This window comes from Halictus rubicundus, chromosome 7 (genome assembly GCF_050948215.1).
Source record: "Halictus rubicundus isolate RS-2024b chromosome 7, iyHalRubi1_principal, whole genome shotgun sequence".
NCBI classification, from domain to species: Eukaryota; Metazoa; Arthropoda; class Insecta; order Hymenoptera; family Halictidae; genus Halictus; species Halictus rubicundus.
In genome coordinates this window covers 1,145,218-1,166,217 of record NC_135155.1, presented here as the reverse complement: position 1 = coordinate 1,166,217, position 21,000 = coordinate 1,145,218, and the positions used below count along the sequence as shown (strand labels likewise).

The 21,000-nt window shown below is 35.7% G+C and overlaps 2 protein-coding genes and 1 long non-coding RNA gene across 15 annotated transcripts in view; all 3 read left to right on the top strand.

Annotated features, from left to right (window-relative positions):
• The window catches only part of LOC143355912 (protein kibra-like), a 247,416-nt gene that overhangs the window by 193,589 nt on the left and 32,827 nt on the right, over positions 1 to 21,000 (top strand). For all 13 annotated transcript variants that reach the window (XM_076791107.1, XM_076791104.1, XM_076791106.1 and 10 more), the window contains one exon: positions 17,173 to 17,281. In XM_076791107.1, the coding sequence (XP_076647222.1) occupies positions 17,173 to 17,281 (109 nt within the window). The remainder of the gene's footprint in view (positions 1 to 17,172; positions 17,282 to 21,000) is intronic.
• On the top strand, positions 9,643 to 10,968 carry LOC143355943 (uncharacterized). The gene is made up of 2 exons (XR_013082579.1): positions 9,643 to 10,322; positions 10,408 to 10,968. It is a non-coding gene; the product is annotated as an uncharacterized LOC143355943 (long non-coding RNA).
• LOC143355940 (uncharacterized) lies at positions 11,127 to 12,499 on the top strand. Its single transcript, XM_076791201.1, has one exon. It carries the CDS (start codon positions 11,583 to 11,585, stop codon positions 11,919 to 11,921), a length of 339 nt encoding a protein of 112 aa, XP_076647316.1. The 5' UTR covers positions 11,127 to 11,582; the 3' UTR covers positions 11,922 to 12,499.

The following is a 21,000-nucleotide window of genomic DNA, read 5'->3' as shown; positions in this document are numbered from 1 at the left end:
CTTTTAGAAGTAATATTTAAATATTTAAAAAATATTTTAAGGTAGAATACGCAAAAAAATAATCTTAGAACAATTGTTATTTCATCAATTTCTAGTTATGCATCCTTTTAATTCAAAATCTTCGTTATTATTTGCAATTTCTGCCTATTTTGGTGAAAACGAGATTTTCGCGAAAAATCGGTTTTTATTTTTTTTTTTTTATCTATCACGCATCAAACTCTAAAATCTGAAAATATTCGTGAACAATAATTATAACAATATATCGATATTGTAAAAATATAGATTTTGTATCTCTAGAACTTCTATGTGAAATCTGCATTTTTTCAATTTTTTGGAGGTTTTTGATTTTGTACAAGCAAGATTCTCAATTAAAAAATCTGAAACAAATTGCAGAGAATGTGCTTGGGTGCTTGACATGTCTCAGATTTTTCTCAGAATTTCTAAACATCATTAACTAGGGAAAATAGGCCAAAAACTGATGTTTCGATTTTACCACATAACTACTCTTCCGATGTAGATATGAGGTTGAAATTTTACACAGTATGTTTTTTCTTAATGTCCTATCGAATGACCCATCGACCATATACTTCGACTCCAGGACACTTTTGACCTCCTTATCCGGCTATACCCTTTAATTTATTTGCGAGTAGTAGCCTTGAATACACCTGTTAAACTTCGTAGATAGATGCATCATTCTTGTCAAGTAATGACTTTACATCACCATCGATCATTATGGGTTTTTCCAATGAAAATCCCGTCAGATCTATTATAACGAGATCCGAAGTACATACAAAGCATGAGACACATATCTTCCATGTTCGCACTCCTCGAAAATTGAATTTTACTGTCTCGAAAGTGAAAATTCTTTTTTAAATATATCTTGGGTATCAAACCCTTGGGTCTTTCTACGGCTTTTGGTTCTTAAATATTGAGATGCCGCAAAAGGCCGTAGCTACTATTAGATTCTGCAATTGCAGTAATAAGTACTGAAGTATACATAATAAGAAAGAAGAGGTTCTGGTTGGTTCCCAAATGGTTCTATAGAAATACTCAAATGGAAGTAAGGGCCTAGCAGAATAAAAATGGTCCAGCGGCCCCGGCCACAATTTTTATTGGTATTGTGTGGAAAACAATGGTTTTAGGTTGCAAGATAATCACCCAAAATTTTAAGTCCCTAGCCCTTCATTTAAGGGTAATATGAGGGTAAATACCCTTAACTGTATCATTTTTTTCTCGATTGTTAATTAAGATATTCAGATGGCAGAAAAACGAAAATATTCGAATTTACCTCCTTCATATCATATATTTTTTTCACAATTGTGATCAAATTATTAAGGGTAGAAAATATTATTTAATTTTTATATGGGGGTTGCAAGCAACTCTTCGAGTGACCACTTCCAAAAAATTCAAGAACAATGTTCTGTTACCTATCTAATATATACAAAAGTTTCAAGATGATCGGATTGGTGGATCATGGTTAAATATTGAAAAATAAATTAAATTACGCCATTACAATAGTATAATGTATTGTGCAATGTTTCTTACGACACTAATTAACAATTTTTATAGGAGATTAAGTCCCTCCTTGATCAATTATTCCTTTTTAAACGCGACGCATCGTATTATATTCTATTCTTATCTTCCCGAATTTATAAATAGACATTACGTAGGTGTAAAAGAGAACTTTAGGAATCATAATATAGATTTATTCAATCTTCGTCACTATTTAATTACTGGTACAGTATGTGTTACATCATATATCTTGGTTAATATTTCCGATGGTTTTACAATTTTCAATTTAAATCGCCCATGAGATAAATAGTAAATAATCGTAGCGACATGACAACAGCAACCTATTGTTCTGTTGCTATTAGCACAGTCACATGTATATCGTGTAATAGCGGTATAACTAATCGAATGTGGGACATATTCAATGTAGCATTGATAACTTTTGCGATTAATATAACTCGAATGAACTTTCACCCTTATAATATTGTTAGTTTCCTTTAATATTTAAAATAACTTCAATATTTAAAATATTATCATCCCTCATTAATACCGCTAGATAGCATATTGCCTGGGTTAATTGATAGATACCTGTACATAATATTACATAAGTTGTATATAATTTTACATATAGTAATATTATACATATACAAGATGGGTAAAGAATAGTCTTAAAGCATGTGCTTACCTGTACATAAGATTTGTTGCACAAATTGTAAACGGTTTACATAATGATGTTTTCTTCCGTCCAGAACATGATTTCCTCTGATATACATTATTTTTACTTTTTTCATGTCTAACATATGTTCCATCAAAAATGTCTACTAATTGAGAATCTTCTATTTCAAAAGGTTTCCTTGGGGCGTACGCTGTTTCATTTAAAATGAGATCGGCTCTGAATTTTTCATTTATTACGAAGTGATTTGCTAAAATATCCTTTTCAAATGCGTTAATTATTTGATGGAAATATTCTGACACGTGTTGTTCATGTTGCAGACCGAATATATTTTTAATCATTACGTTAGAACTGCCACTTCTGAGTTTAAATAAAAATATAGTTACTGTTTGTTTCACAGTTCGTGATTTCGTCTCTCATACTTTTCAACATGTTTTCTAGCTTTTCAATATTGTTCCAATTAAGGCCATTTATGGAACCATCCGATATTTTACCAAATAAAGAAGAATCCACATTCCAAGCCAACTGGTCCAAAAACAAAGAAACTTCACTAGCTTCCACTGCACTATACATAGAATGAATACGTAAAGAGCAAAGCTCGTCAGTGTAAAATCGTTTTCTAATAATGTGTGTAGAGCAACATCGGTCGCCTTTCGGGATATAAATCCTTTTTTGCGTAAACGCCTGGAGGCATGCTTCTAATGGTATGAGAATCAGTTGCCTCGTCGATCGACATAAGACACAGAATTCACGACTAGCTACTACTCTTTTAAATGGCAGTTCAAACAAACCTGTCAATTCGGTATTGTTTCGAGTTTGATAATGTGGATCTGTTGCAGGATCATTACTGCTGCTGTCGTTTCTGCGTTGGTTTTCTGTTCTATAAACAATTAATCATCATCAATTAATTAATAAATATCACATGGCAATTTGTTTACTCGTGTGGGTAAATATTCACAAAAAGGGAGTCACTGATTTTTTCTAATAAGTAATTGTGCTGCCAAAATTTTAGTCACATGCTTCGATATTAACGGTGCGTATGTCTACTACAAGAAGAAATAAAGGTATAAGGAGGGTGGAAGGAGCAGGATGTGGGTGCGGGTGCGGGTGCGGGTGAGGAATGTGGAAAAATAAGTCCTTCTTTTGCGCAAGGTGAGCGAATCAGCACGTACTCGATAGCGTCTGCGCTGTCTCCTCCCACAATCATAGTGTGGACCGAGAAATACGCGAGAAGCCTGAGACCCGTGAATTCTTTCGACGGTTTAAGGGTGGTGAGGTAGGGGCAGATACCGTATAGAGGTAAATCAATGACTAAACTCTTTTACTGATCCAACTTTTTCTACATACACAAGGAAATTATTTGAATCCATACAGGTGATGCTAGAGGTAATGCATAGAGTCGGGTTGGTGACTACTGGGCTCAGACAAGAATTATTTTAACAAGTAACAAATAACTCTAAAAACATTAAATTTCATAAACTATTGTAGGATTTTTTACGTTTAGAAATAACTCGGAAACAGTAACTGCACGCTTAGGTTAACAAATTGTTTTGAGAGGAATTATTCATTTTATTTAATTGCTTTAGATAAATAATTTGGAATCTTATTAGATATTATACATTATGTCCATTTCAAGTGCAAAATATACGATATCTTTGACATCATAGTCGGTTCTAGCAACTGCGCGTTGATTCTACATATACAAATAAATCGAGAGTCGAAAATCGAGTTGGAATGTCTGTGCTGTAGCGAAATTCAAATATATTCTAAAATATCAATTTCTGGATGTTCATTCCTGTTTTTAATCCACAAAAGAACAGGTTCATCGGACACATTTTGAATATCAAAACTTAACGACATTTTTATTTGGAGATATTTTTCCAGACTTTCTGACATTTTATGAACGCTTGTATTATTCCATCGTAGATAATTGAATATAAAAGAAAAATATGTTTTTTAGTATAAAAAAATTGACAATAGTACCTCCTCGGTAATGTGGAAATCTATTGATACGGGTGTCGCCCTAATGCGCCACGCGCAGTTCATGCGGTACGCGCCTGAGGTGGCTCGAGAACTATGACCGTCACAGGGAACGAGACGCGCGGCCGGAACAAGGGGGCGTAGCCCTCGAAAATCGGCCGAAATGCGCTCGATCTTGCCGACCTCTGATATAAGTACCCACACATTTCAATTTTTTTCTTACATGTGTCCATTGGACACTTCAGTTCGTTCACGTCATTTTCCTTTCTTTTTTTTAGGGTTAATACTTTCTTGTAGAGACTGATAAACGGTATTGGTTAGTGAAGGAGAAACGATACTGGAGCATACAATGGAGCAAACTACGGGAGCATATTCTACAAATAGAAATAAGAAAAAAATGTTATTTGAAGTTCGGTTAGAAACGCTTTATTACAAAGTGATTCAATATCAGTGTCACTTTTACCACAACATCTGTTAGGACAAGAAATCGTGGTGAAAATGCCAAGAGTGTTTTCAAACGAGGAACACGCTGGTATTCATCTAATAATCCGCTGTTACCAAATTAAATTTCATTTGCTTATAACTTTGTAACGAAGCGTTTCTAACCCAACTTTAAACAACATTTTTTTCTTATTTTTGCTTGTAGAATATGCTTTCGTAGTTTTGCTGAAAAAAACCGGGACACCCTGTAGTTAGATTGAAAACAGTCCCGATAACTTTGAAGTTTAAAAAATATATATGTATATTTCTGCGTTCGTGACATGCATACATCTCCCAAAATACTCAAATATGCTATATATACTCGCATAGTCATACATACTTCTGCGTCTGTGAATTAGTTTAATTAATTAATTTATTTATAATATAATTTTATTGGTTTATTATACGTTCATGTATAAAACGTTCGAATAAAATCAAATACATATTTACATATAATACACAGGTGTATACTGTAGCAGCCGTAATTGTGTCTTACCAAGTATTTCTATATGCATTTTTTTAGATCACGGTTCTGCTGTAGCGTAATTTTGTTCTGAAAAGAGTTTTCATTCTCTCACGGTCAACCACGATATTTTTAGCTGATTGTACCTGTTATGTACCTCTTCATACACATATGCCTATTATCTAATATATATGGTTTCTACAAGATACAAACAAATTCCTCTTCCACAAAGCTGCAAATTTCATAATAATAATGACACTAATTACAGAGTCACGATACGCGAAATATTATTTCACAATTAGAACGGATATTTGGGTCAAGCGTTTCTTCGCATCATTCAGCTTCTTTCTTCATCCTTTACGTAGTAACTGAAAAGCAAAACAAACTGTAACACAAAATGGGACGAAACTGCAGAAGAGCTACCTCTTCACTCCGATTTCGATGATTTTTAAATACCTCATAAATCTGAATATTTTTAACAACTTTTTCCTGTGCATGTTAACGGCGGTCTCGTTTAGTTTCCGAGATATTCGCGAAAACTGTCGGTACCACTACAGTGAATTCTGCCTATACAGTGCTCACTTGATATATGTCCAAGAAGCGGGTCTAGTGAGGGACATACATCGGCCAGGAGATACTATTCTTTGATCCACGCCGGACGTAGAAAAGGACAGCGAAGCTGTAGAGGTCTCGGTTCGCGGTCCCTCACGGGGTATACTCCGCGGCAGTGGGGATAGCTCTGGAACTTTTATCGGCTAGGCATTTGGGACATATTATAAATACAAAGTAATATTTAACAAAGAGATACTTGAAGGTAACCTATTCTCGTGCCCAAGCGAAATGTCGAAAAACTTGTGTTAAAGATGTGATTTTCTTACAAGTTTTGTATATAAAAAGGAGATGAAAACATACATAGGATGTAAAGGTAGGTGTATAGAGTAATTGTATGGCTTCCCGTTTTGTACTCTTCGGTGGTTTTGATAGAATAAACAATCGAAAATAATATACAATATTTTCTTTCGGAAAATCAATATACAGGATGTTCTAAAAATATTGTACTTCCTTGAAAGCGGCGATTCCTAAGCTCGGTTTGAAGTAACTTTTTACTTTGCGAAAATGTTTTCCGCAGATTTGTTAAGGAGTTATTAACGAAAAACGCAGACCAATCATAGCGCGGCTACAGTGGATGGATTCCGGCTCGTTCAATGCCAACGCCACGCTCAGCGAGACTTCTCGTCGAGTCGCAATCCGCTCGCATTGCCGCGCTCTGATTGGTCCGTGTTTTTCGTTAATAACTCCTGAACGAAGCCGTGGAGAATATTTTGGGACATCCTGTATATCATAGAATTTTTTACGCCACAAAACTCCTGTTTTTTTCTTACTGATTTTTAATCTGTAAACATTGCTTTATACAATCCTTAAAAGTTTAGATGCCTAGAAGTGCCCGAACTAAATATTATCAGCTGTTTACGTGATACATATCAGTATGGCATGAATCAACCGTATATCATATGTCTGATGTGATCATAAAATAATTGAGCTGTGAATGATAGATACTTGGAAGTAATTGAAGGAGAATGAATGTTAGTATAACTGGAATATTTAGTTTATATCATCTGAAGAATGTAATCGTGGTTTCGCATCGAGTGCCAGTAGTTCCTCGAATACTGTTATGAGCATCACTAAATATCCCTTCCAATAGTAACTTCCCTTAATCTGACGAAAAAGTGTTTCAAACAAACGTTTAACAGTATTTACACATGCACAAACTTCAATATATACTCCTCAAAAAAATTAAAGTATCACCTCCACGAACCCGAGAAATTGGGTCAATTTCAAGTGATCATAACTCTGGCAAAAATTGTTGTGTCCATATCGTTAAAAAATCATTTGAAAGCTTGAAATCTCTACTTTCAGATGCCTTTCCAACTTTTCAGATACGTTGCTTTTTATTACAGTTATAGCGTTATAAAAAATACTGACAGTTATTAAAAATTTTGTTCAACTTCCAGGCATCACATGGGGTGAGATAAATTGTTTTGATAAATCTTGTTAACATCGCTTGAAAGCGCCTGCTTTCCTGTGCGAAAAACCTGGTTGTCGAACATAGTGCGATTTTTTGTTCGAGTTATGCAACATTGAAGCAACAATGGCCGTTTTAACTTTAACTGACTCTAGAAAGCAAAAAAAATCATAGTAGAATCTTGTGCAAAAAAGCTATAGAAAGTGCATTTCTTTCTCTTGAAGGCACTTCTTTTGTTTTTAGATATGTTGGTAAAACATTATAGATATTTCAGATATGGCAGTAAAACATATATTATCATTGTTTGAGATTAAAGATGTGTCATATTCATTTGCCCGTATACACCAATCGTTCGCTTATCTTTAGAATTTGGCCGGTCGAGAATAACTTTTTCTAATTCTTGTAAGTTATTCCTCTTGATTTGTGCGCTTCCTGGCACCGTTGTGCCCTGAGTAACGTTGCGAACAGGTGCATGTAGGTACTTGTTCCTAGTTTATGAGCATTATTTTTCTTGTTCGTAAATCTAATTAACAAAAAACTGTCTAATCACATTCGAAAACAATTTCTTCTTTCTCAGTCTCGCTTCTCGTGGAAAAATGATTTTTTCGAGTTGTATTAGTGTCGTTGCAAATGTGCGATATGCCCCTGTAAATATTCAAATTCTGGAACCGTTTCGTAATATGCAAGTTTGTGCCAGTCTACAATAAATTTGTTGATATCTCGATATTCTTTACAAAGCGATAGTTGGAATTCTTCGAATCCCAACTAGCAGTTGCTCGATAGATAATCATGGCATTGTTTGTAAAGTTCTGTATGCAGAAACAGTAAATTATTGGTTAAAGAATCCGATAATGTCCAGAAGGATTAGATGAAAAATTAGTCCCATCGTGACTGGCAAGACGCGTGCCTTCGGAAACGGTGGAGACATATATCAAGACCCATCGTGGCTGCTTTTAGATGATCAGAGACCCGGCTGATGGGCCAGTAGCGGTCCCAGAAATTCCAACAAGGACGAGGCATAATGCGCCACTCAAGGTCGATTCTACTACCGACCAAGAGTCCGTGATGGGACCACGTTCAACAGGGTCGTATCGTAACCTCGCTAGGCCCTCTATTCCTCTCATCACCCTCTTCTCTCTCTTCTTCCGTTTCTCCCGCTTCTCCTTTTGATACCTCTGCTCTCCGCTCTCCGCGTTCCCTCCTCCAGTCCTCCGTCCTCCGGTCCTCCGGTCCTCCGTCCTCCGATCCTCCGTCCTCCGGTCCTCCGTCCTCCGGCCTTCCGCCCTCCGCCCTTCACCGACACGGCGCCACCCCTTCCCTCTCTCCAGCCATCTCCTTTCGTCCCTTTCAGCTTACAGCTTACAACTTACAGCCTGATCTGCACCAACGACAGGATCGTGTGCTCGCCCCGCGGCACCCTGCATTTCATACCTGCATACCACGAGCATTCCGCAACTTTGAAAAAAAGAATCTGTGCCCCGGGGGTAGCCTCGATGACGAATATGCCGGTGGAATTCGAGAAGCGGTTTTATCCATATTTTAATGTACACGCGTCTTCAGTGTAACGTCTCGATACCCGATTCTACGTATGTACGCACATCGTATCTATTGTATAGTGCATACAATACATACGAACATATGTCTGATATTGTACAATATTTATTTTTAACACATTAGAAAAAAGCTTATTACAAATATTACTTGCAACAGAAATACAACTATTAAATGAACCTAGTTTCGTTTACTCAATAAAATGGATCATTTTTCAAGTGGATGTCAAAGCAAGTTCCAACACCAATTAGACAATTGACAATTGTTAAAATAGGAACAAGGCTCGCCTAGTGTCAACGTATATGTACGTAGATTGGTCTCGGCCGATGCGACGTACTCAACGATTCTTCTCGAATAAATTGGAAGATTCCATTTGCCTTCTTTGATGATTCAAATTATGCTTTTTTTAAACCCATTGTTTAAACTTTGTGTCATTAAATAACGAAGGTTATGTTAACATTTTTTACTGGCAACCTACGTTTGTTATTATGAATGATTCTTCTGTCTCGAATAGAGGTCTTTCCAGAACATTATATGCTTACAATATTCGCTATTGGCAGATAGACTTTCAAACTTAACACGCCTACACATTTTTAATTCTTGTTAAAAATTTTAATTGGAAGGTCATTGGAAGGTCAAACAAATAACAGTATAATATGACATCGTGCAATTTCTGTTTGGAACATTTTTTCTCATTATTCATATTTTTGGAGATATTTGAACGTTTTGGATTAAATCGGACACACTGTGAACATAATTGTCACACAGGGCTCCATAACTCGCACAAGCAAAGATATAACACGGGAAATTGGATATTGTAAGTAGCTTAGTCGACTACTTGCGTAAAATTGAAATTGGAAAACATATAGATACTATAACATTAGAATAATACGAATTCTAGTTTATCTTGAAATATCCAAACAAATTAATATTGAATAGTGTATTACGTAGTTTGTTAGTTTAATGATATGGAGTTATAAGATTCAGCCAATCAATAAATAATCTACTGTTTATCTTGTTTGTCTTTGCTTAAAAAATAACGCAGGGGACTGTAATATGCGAACGAATGTCGTTAAACACTACAGTCTTTCTATTTCTAGCAGATAAATTTTGAAACTCACTTATGAGAAAAAGTTGATCACCTACACCGAATGGAATATTTTACCAACGATATGGCGTTGTTCATTTTAGTTACCGTGAGACTCGTGTGTTTCCCATATAGTTTATCTTAACGAACGTGTTAAACGATAGTGCAACGTTCCAATACGTTCCGCTTAACTGGGCTTAGTCGTGTCTTAAAACATTTTTGATAGAAACAAAGAAGGATTTTTATTGACAGATAGAAGTCCTAAAGTAGGAAATGCCTTTGTTCACAAACTTAGAATTATTTATTAAGACAAAGGGAATAGATGTTGGAGTAGTACGATCGTTAACGATGCTGGGCTAAAAAAAACTGACAAAGGTACTCGAAGCAGTTATCGTTCATTTGCTAGTTTATTCACTTTCCAATATCAACAAGATTCGTTAGAAATGAACATTATTTGAAGCGCATCAGAGTGGATAAGAGAAGGAATGGATAGAGACGGGAAGGGAGGTATAGGTGGTTGGCATGGAAAGAGCGGTCGCTGATGGAAAGAGAAAAAGTAAGAGAAAGAGAGAGAGAGAGAGAGAGAGAGAGAGAGAGAAAGAGAGAGAGAGAGAGAGAGAGAGAGAGAGCTAGCGAGAGAGAGGGGAGAGAGAGAGAGAGAGAGAGAGAGAGAGAGAGAGAGAGAGAGAGAGAGAGAGAAGATAGGAAAAGTGAAGGAGTGAGAGCACAAGAGCTCCATTGCGACGGCACTACCGAGGTCCCGAGATGAGGACCGCCTTTTTACACCGACTAAGAAAGAACCACTTGGGGCCACCGTAGTTAAAGCGAGACAAGTGAAAAGACTATGGAAGGAAGAAACGGGCAGAAAGAGAGGAGACACAGAAGGAACGCGCATACACAAAGACCGAATCAGTTAGTACGTTTTCAAGCGAGAAGGAGGCAAAGATCGAAGAATCAAAAGGACGAAGAGAAAGAAAGAGAGAGTGACGAAGAAGTAAAAGGGAAGGCTGTTAGATACAATGGGGGGGGGGGAGGTTAGTGAATAAGAGAGAAGGATGGCGTGAAAGGTGGAAAGAGAGGATCGACCGGATGGTGCAAGAAACGAGAGAAGGCAAAAAGAGGAAAAAAGGTGGGATCCCTTAAAAATTGAGACCCACCGAGGTGGGGATTGGAATTTCGGGCCCCGTAAACCAGCCAGTATCGTGAAGACCTTCGGAAAGATGAGGTGAAGAGAGGAAAAGATACATACATATCCGACGGGATAGAAGAAGAACAAGAGAACGGAGTTGTAAAATTCGGTGGAAAGCAGAACGAAAAGGAGGAGGAAGAGGAAGAAGAGGAGGAGGAGGAGAAGGAGAGGGAGGAGGAGGAGAAAAAGAAGGAGAAGAAAGAGAAGAAGGAGAAGAAGAAGAAGAAGAAGAAGGCGAGGAAAAAGAACAGAAAGGAGAGGAAGGCAGCGACCACGGAGAGGCAGACGACGATCGGGACCAGGACCAGGACCAGGACCACGACAACGACGATCACGGCGACGAAGACGAAGACGAAGACTCAAACGGAGACAAAGACGAAGACGAAGACGCAAACGGAGACAAAGACAAAGACGAAGACGCAAACGGAGACAAAGACGAAGACGCAGACGAAGACGAGGACGAGGACGAGGACGAGGACGAGGACGAGGACGAAGACGAGGACGAGGACGAGGACCAGAACGAGGACGAGAACGAGGACGAGGACGAAACCAACGACTACAAGTAAGAAGAAGAAGAAGAAGAGGAAGGGATCGGTGTACCGTGTTTGGTTTTACTGTGTACCCGGCATGGACCGTCAGTATACACTCTGCATACTCGTACCTGCCCACCAATACCGCACTTATGTTGACAATTATCACCAACACGCGCATCACCAACGCTTAGAACAACAACGACAGTATACCCAACAACAACGTTTCACCAAGCACCCCTATTATCAAGAACAAATTTACGAGAACGTTGTTTCGCAATATCAGATGAGAATGTGCTATCACAACGACTACGAAAACGACGAACAAATCCAAAGGTTTTATTGGGAGCAATGCTATAAACGGAATTGCACCGACGCCACGGCATACTATTATTGTGAATATGTAAGAGTTCGAGGATTTGTACGTACTTTTTAGTATTGTTTCCGTCTGGATATCCGTTCAAGTGCAGTTTCATAAAATATAGTGATGTGTGAGGTTCAGTGTTTCACAATTTAGGGCCGAATGTTTTTCCAGTTTCTCTACATTTCTACGTTTCGAACTCCTTTCTAACAACAATAGCTTTCTAATTCATATTAGACGTCTGGAAGGCTACTCGGATGGTTTTCACCCTCCCAACCTCTCGTACGCGCGCAATTGAAATTTTTGCACAATCAAATTGTTGAAAAATATGCGGATTTATGAACTTTATTTCATTTATTACATTCGTGTATTTTATGCATCCATATACTCGCAATATCGCAATCATGATCACGGTGACCATACAATTACTTCTGTACACTTCAATTGTTTATTTGCACTCGCCAAAACAAAAGATTTCTATGTTTTCTCAAATGAAATGATAAGACTGCAAACCTTTGGAAAAGAAAACATGGTAATGAAGAATTAATTTTTGATCGTGTTGAAATCAGCGGTTTAGATCGTATCTAATATCTTACACTAATCCAATTGATTTCTAGAAATTTTTGCACAATTCACACGAGTTATGAGAAATTTTAAACGTTGCGAATTTAAAGAAAATGTAGGCAGATGTTGAAATTTCTTAGCCTGCTATTTGCTTGCTGTTAAAAAAAGGAAATACTACTGTCTAGGGATGTCCTTGCAAATTTTCATATATTTTTTGGGATATATGCATAGGTAATAGATGCAAATCGGATTTTTATAGAATTTATATTATAATTTAAACAAGAAAAACATATCGAACTATTTTTATTTAAAAAGCATTATGAGTTTTTTCACACAATACTTATCCATTATTAGCATTACTTTCTATTCGCACAATCAAACTTTCAACTAGAACGTTTGAGTTATCATAGTTCTCTTTCAAGTGTAAATTTAGGGAGGAATGCTACTTAGAGTATGGAAGCACATAATATTATAACAAATATATATTTTCGGGGAATACAATGAACTCAACTTTAACTTGCAAGTTCGCGTAGACAAATTTTCGAATCTACACACTTTTTTCTCAGCCCTTTACACATATATATGTCCATAGCCCTTTTAAGCTACATACATGCATAAATGAGAGGTTGACACTCTAATTACGTGTATAGATTTGTCTCTAATTAGAAACCTATCTCTAAGAGCACATATGGTATCAACGTAGAAAGGGGCTCAAACTACACTATACAACTCCAAATTTAATCTGCAATAACTGTTGGGTGATTTTTATAGACTTTGTTATTCTAAAACCAAATCCGAAAGCAAAATTGCTTTATCACGCAACGTTTTTGAAAAACTGGTTTTTGTCAAATGCATTTTGATAAAAAATGAGGTGTTACGCGAAAACTAAACATGCGAGAAAGTTCAGATTTGAGTCAGAAGATAGAGAGGACTCTCCTCTACATATCCATACAGTCAACAATATTTATATGTACTTCCTAATAGTTGTACATGCTTCTTAAAGTTTGAAAAAGAGCTGACGCGGCTTCTTTATACGCTCTATTTTTGTATTTATATGAAAATTCTTTCATCTAGCAGGGATTTATTATATAGGAATGAATTCTACAGACATTTCTGGTAAAGAAACCATTCACGAAAAGTATTTGGTTCGATTAGTATATGAGGAGATCAAGAAAATATTCATTGACAGCTTGTGTGCGACGTGTTCGCGCCACGCGGCCATTGTAACCTTTTCTCGACTCGCCAGGGCCGTCGCTATGCGTAGTCGACGTTGGTATCACTCAAATATATTTTTGCTTACTGTGTATAAATTACATAAATTTTTTTTTGTCTTTTTGGGTGCCAATTTCACATTTCATTGTGGAAATGCTTAGTAAAGAAAATTAAATACAAAAACTTAGCTATTTCTGATATCAACAAATTAAAAAATGTTTCCGCCTTGCTTGACGCTTATACATGATATCCCGATTTTCACTAATAAGTGTCCAACAGTAATCTGCTGCAAGCATTGTACTTCAGTCTTCTTCTTGCTAACGTTTTTCTGTTGTTGAAATATCTGGTTCAAAGATTAATGCAGGAATTATATTGCTGTGTTTTTATTTTTAAACAATTTCGTCATAAATATAACAAAAAGGGTCCAGCTGATTTATACAATTCTGCGACATTTTATCGATTTACTATGGAGAAATCTATGCCTTAATTATGTACTTAAGTCGATAAAAATAGTCCTATTTACATCGTGTTTAGACTTATTTTAATCGGAAGAATCTCGAATGTCCATTGGTACCACAATTATAAAACGGAGACAACAATTACTGAAAATAAAATTTTTCAGTCGCCGCAATGCAGTCTTTCCTTACATTGTAAGTACATATTTTGTAGTCTATAGCCTGTAGTCTGTAAGGAAATTTCGTATGTCAAAGCACAGTTTCGGCTTCGAATTTGTCAAAGTCAGTCGTGATAAGCATTTTAAATCTGCATTTCTACGCTATAAAACCTCATAAAAAACTTTATAGGTATCTATAGTATTTTAATTTTTGTGCATATAATATATGTATTTCAGTAGTATATTATATCTTAATAGTGTACATATATTTCAGCTTTGTAAATATTGTAATACTGTCGCGCGCGCGTGTGTGTGTACACACTCTTTAATATATATATATATATATATATATATATATATGCGATGCTTGCATATTACTGTTGGATCCTTATTAGTGAAAATCGGGATACCATGTATAAACCTCAAGGTAGGCGGAAACATTTTTAAATTTGTTTACATCAGCATTAGCTAAGGTTTTGGATTTAATTTTCTTTATTAAGCATATCCATGACGAAATGTGAACATGTCTCGTATTTTTATAATTTTGTGTGACGTTTAGCACTCAAAAAGACAAAAAAAAATGTATCCAAAACATATTTGAGTGATACCAATGTCGACTAACCATAGCTACGGCCCTGACGAGTCGAGCAAAGGCTGCCATAGTCGCGTTGCGCGAACACGTCGCACACAAGCTGTCAATGAATATTTTCTTGATCTCCTCATATACTAATCGAACCAAATACTTTTCGTGAATGGTTTCTTTACCAGACATGTCTGTAGAATTCATTCCTGTATAGTAAATTCCTGCTAGATGAAGGAGTTTTCACATAAACACAAAAATAGAGCGTACAAAGTAGCCGCGTCAGCTCTTTTTCAAACTTTAACAAGCATTTACAACTATTAGGAAGTACATAAAAATATAATTGACTACAGTGAATTCGCGTGTTATGTCAGCAGCCCGGATCTGGTTCTTTAAGTTAGAAAGCCACTATTCTTTGATGCAGTGCCGAACGTAGAAAAGGACAGCGAAGCTCGAGAACTTCTTTATTTTTCATTATTTTTGTATGGGACTTTGAAAATGATACCACGTTTGATATAATTCTGATGATATTTACTTGTGTAATGAACGATTAACGTTTCGGACGCATAGAAGGACAGCGTATGGGGAAAAAAGAGACGCGGTGAGTCGAAACGGTCGAGAAAAATGAAAGACTGGTGTGAGCTCAGGCCTTTAAATCAAAACTTAAACTTTTTTATTATGCATTATTTTTTTATAAGACTTCCATCAACATATTTGTTGAATTTTTCTGATTAAAATAATACCAAACACGATACAATTCGGACCATATTTAAACTAATTTTCCGTTAATATATCATAATGGGAAGTAACTTTCATCTTTTATTACACAAATAAATGTCATCGGAATTATATCATATTTGGTATCATTTTAATCAGAAAAATTCCACAAATATATTGGTGAAAGTTTCATAGAAAAATAATTAATAATAAAAAAGTTTTATTATTGGATTTGTAGTGGTCTCCCGTGTTATGTTTGCACTCTTCGGCAGCGGAGGCCCTCGAGCTTCTTGGCCACTCATGAAGTATACCCCGCGGTAGTGGGATAATTTCACGACATTTCTCGTAGAAGCCTCGGCGACTTATATTCCGAATTCACTGTATATGAATATCTAAAAGAGAGTCCCTTCTATCTTTTGACTCAAACCTGAACTTTCTCGCGTGTTTAGTTTTTGCATAGCACCTCATTCTTTTGATCAAAATCATACATTTTTACAAAAACTAAAGTTTCTCGAAAATGTTGCGTGTTAGAGCAATTCTGCTTTCGGATTTGATTTTAGAATGATGAAGTCTATAAGAATCACCCAACAGTTATTGCAGATCACGAAAAAAGTTTTATTTTTTTGGACTGGGTTATCGTTGATTTAGCTAATTGATACTAATTAGTAATGAAACAATTATTCTGATGCTGGAGGAGAATTACCAAAATTCTACGATGAAATTGACAGTGTACAGAATATGAAAATACTTAACCACTGTGCATAATTAACGACAACGCGTACGGGTTTATTTTCGTTGTTTGTTCCAAGAGTTTTATCGACGGATGGACTACGTATATTGGCTAATATAAAAGTCTCCGAAATTTATACATAGGTACGTGAAAGAATCATTTCGAATTTAGAACATAATTATTTCAAGGAACAAATAAACGCAATGGAAATGAGATTTTGTCGAGTTTATCTTTGAAAGAGTGTCTGACCGTCGATTTCATTTCCCTATATTTTAATAAAGAATAACATAAAATAAATATCGAAGGTAAAGAATAATAATAAAAATTTAGCTACTCAATTGATGTGCAGTTCAAAATATTTAATTTCAGAGCAACCAATATTTTTTAAATTACACGTCTCGTATTGACGATTTAAAAATCTTTTAAAAAATAATTTTAACAATTTCGGGATTTAGAATCTTTCCTAGAGTTTTACTTTCTTCTGGGTGAAATTTTATTATGTGCTAAACAGGTTTTTCATAAACATATTAAATACCGGAGATAGTTACGCGATTCCAAGTAAATACATACTTTACTTTATGTGCAAGTATTGCCTCGATTCGGTAACGTATTTAAGAGACAACATACATTGAAAATGAGTGGAATTACTTTAATTCTTTAGGATTCCAGTGAAATTTGGAAAAAAGATTTTACTTTGAGAAGAATTTGTAAATCTCAGTGACAAAATACTGTATTTACTCATCTTAACTATTAACACTAGTTTTTGCAGAAGTTTCCACAATCAGAAAAAGAAATCGTTAACAGGATAATGAAACTACTTTTTAACTAATATTGATATTCAAAGAATTGATAGATATTTCCTGTGCCATTTGAATTTTTTCTCTACATAAATTCGTCGTTTATGTTTCAGGCAAAGAAGGAAATCTATGACGTGAAGCAACAGAGGCTATGTTTGGCCCAGGATGAGTATAATCACCTGAACAATGCCTTAACGACGCTCGGCGCGTCGCGTGCAAGTTGTAAGTACAGTGCAGATAACTGTATATAAATATATATATTTTTTTAGTAATTATATTACAGTTATTTTATACACTTATCATAGACTTAACCGAGTGAAATGCTACAAAATCAAAGTTTCGGTAATAGTTTTTGCAAGAATCATTTTCTAGTCTATCTGATACATACAATCATCATATGTGTGTAATGGAAAGAATCATTTGTATAAAACTTATCACACTTGTTGTTCATCATTGATAAAAAGAATTCGCATAAAAGAACCATTTAACAAGTTTGAAAACGAAGACCTATGACAATAAGCTTAATTTATAACAAAAATACAAGAATATAAAAATACAAAATGATAGATAAAAATATTTATTGTGTAACTAGAAGAACTCGAGCAATCTGTTAAGTAAACCGATTGTTTAAAAACAAATTTCGCGGCTGAGAAATATGTTTTGCATTCCTACAGAAATGTTCAAATTTTAAACACGATATCAACTATGAGCATGAACTACTTGTTAAACTAACAGAATTATCAACATTATTGCAATAAATCTTTATTTCTATAACGTCGAACCTGGGCCCAGTACAAACTATCGATATAGATTCATATGTTATGTGTAGACAAGACAATATAGTGTAAAATACTTTGTAGGAACAAGGTACAAACAGTTTGCCGCAATTCTTGTTTTACGTTGATTTTTTCCTTTTTGGAGAGTACAGAATATTTGATTACCCAATAAATCCTCTAAAAGAAATAAAGCAATGAATAATCGGACCTACGTTAAATTCTTATCGTTAGTAATTTCTTTTAAAAGTTTATCAAAGATGGTGTTGACTTGACGATTATCGGTTAATTATGATGGGGAGAAAAGCGACGTTGCACATACAGGGTGTCCCAGCTAACTTGATTATCCCGAAGAAAGGCCGATTTAATACTACCGTCACAGACACGTAACATATCCGAACGGCACCGTTCCAACACAGATAGTAGTATAAATACTATCCGTCGAGGCACGACAGTCGACCGACATTTACCATCGAGGCATCGATGCGAAAAACGCGGACGACTATTTTTGTTATTTTTTAGTTGAAATTAGTACCTGATTCGAAACATATAACAGTTATAACATTAAATTTGTTTTTGAAAGCGTTAATTATGAATTTAACGAGACTTATTATTAAATATATCATTTTATAATTTATACTTATATACTATATTATAAAACCTGTATAGTTTGCTTGATTTTAATGATATTAAATTCACTATTACACGTATAGAGTTTGGCAAAAAATAACTTTTATTTCAGAACCGGTCATTTCACCGATTACGGTATGAATAGTGTAATCGCGAAACTTCTTTACTTATTCTCGCCCGTACATGTTCACGTTATTTTGTCTAGGCGAACTGCGCCGCGGACCGTGGCCGCTGATTGTCAGATTGCGTCGCGATCGTCGAATTCCATCGACGTCGTCGCTGCCCTGCTACCCCTTGTGGCAAATCGTGCGCTCGCGCGCTCTTACAATAGATATACAAAAATCTCGGTACATTTATTGTTAAATATGGGTAAAGAAGTCCTTTCTCGCTGCTACGATTATGTCTATGTCTGTACGGTGCCGGAACGGTACCGGAATGCGTGCATACTATCCGCACCGATGCGTACCGGACCCGGCACGACACCGACAGAGCATTCTTCACAAAAATGTTGGGCGATCGGGCCGCATAGTGGTTCGGATCGAAGAATTTAGGGACATTCAACCAAAAAATCGAAATTGAAAACTAATCAATTTGTATTGCTTTGTAAGCGTTTATAGACCTCAAAAATTAAGAAATTAATGAAATTGAATAAATATTTTCATTTAAAGTTGAGCGTTCTGAAAGTAGCATATTTCACCGGACAAAATTGCTTAAGTTCTTTGCGATGTCCTCGTAAGATAATACAGGGAGATAATACAGCACGCATTACTTCCGATTGGACAATTATCTGAAGAGGCTCAAGAAACAAGACATAAAGATTTTTCAAAAATTAGGACCGAAAATACTCGGAAAATTTCTAGATCCGCTACAAATGAAAATACATTTCACAAATTGTTATTAACATCGGACCCACATATTTCATCCACGAGAATAAGATCTTACACGAAGAAAATCAAACAATTAAGTCCAGTGGCTGCGGAATTATTAAGAAAATAAAGAAAACAAAAGCCGCTTGTATATATTTGTAACGTTAGATACCTTACTTAATAACTTACTTACCTGTACATTTTATCAAAAATTCTAATAACATTATTACACTATATATAAGAAAACTATAAGATTTGAATTTTCAACTGTTATACAACGGTTTTAATAAGGAAAGCAACTGACTCAACAACTACATAAAAATTTATAAAAATAACTAACTAACAAATTAAACAAAAAATATATTCTAACATGTATTATTCGAAAGAGATTATTTTACAATATTTTTTAGTTCAAACCTCATTTCAATATCTCAAACGGTTCAAAAGTTATACATAAATCTCCCTAAATTCTTCGATCCGGACCACTGTGGGCCGGTGCCGATACGTGTCTGTGCGGTGTCGGTACGGTTAGTATAAACACTGCCATCTAAATGCATTGGAGAATATTTGTCGGATCGGATACGTTACGTGTCTGTGATGGTAGTATAAATGTTTTTTAATAGAATGACCTACTTTTTGTATCGTACGTCAATAGAGATCGAGTTCTGCGTAAAAATGTATTGAACTTAATCAAATCAAATCAAATTGTTAACAGACATTATCGAAATAATTTTCAATACGTATCTACTACTCGGTAGCTAGTAGGTGCTCCAACTGATGTCCCTCAACTAAAATATGGTGAGTTTGTATGGAAAAAAATTTCAATAATATCTCGTTAACTATTACATCTATAACATATGAAGGTCAATACATTTTTACGTAGATTTCGATACTCTGTCGATTTATGCTACAAACGATAGGTTTTTCCAATTAGAGAAATCCAAGAGGTCCTTGCATACACCGAAACGCCTTCACCCACAAAGAAACAAGTGCCGTACGAGATAGCCCCCTCGAAAACATTTAAATTCTATGTTTTCGGGATAATTAAGTTTAGCTGGGATACCCTGTGTACACCTACATACATACATATATGTATACACTAGGGGGACTCTTATTTACACTTGAAGAAAATTTTTCCAAAATTCTTTTATGGCACCTCCCAAGGATTGTTCCGATTAATGAGAGAAAAGTCTGTGCAAAGTTTGAGCTGGATCGGATAACGGGAGAATGTGCCTCTTGGCCCTTTATTAAAGTGATTAAATAGATGATCATGAAATCGTTTTGCGCGGTTCTGGCGAAGGACATTTGGATGAAATCTGTGGTTCTCGCCGAACGTTGCATTTGAAATACACAGTGCACGTTGGAAATGTAAATGACCCTCGCGTCTACATGACCAAAACCAGGTACATAAAGACCGATAGGGACAAGAAGGCTGAGAAAATGTCTTTCTCTGATACAATGTTGCACGTAGAAACGAACAGCGAAGCTCGAGAGCCGTCGTCGCCGAGGACAAAACCAAATATTACATAATTTCGATGATATTTACTTGTGTAATGAACGATGAAAGTTACTTTCTAGTAAATATGATCCGAATTATATCGAGTTTGGTATCATATTAATCAGAAAAATGCCACAAATATATTGGTGAAAGTCTCATAAAAAATAATGAAAA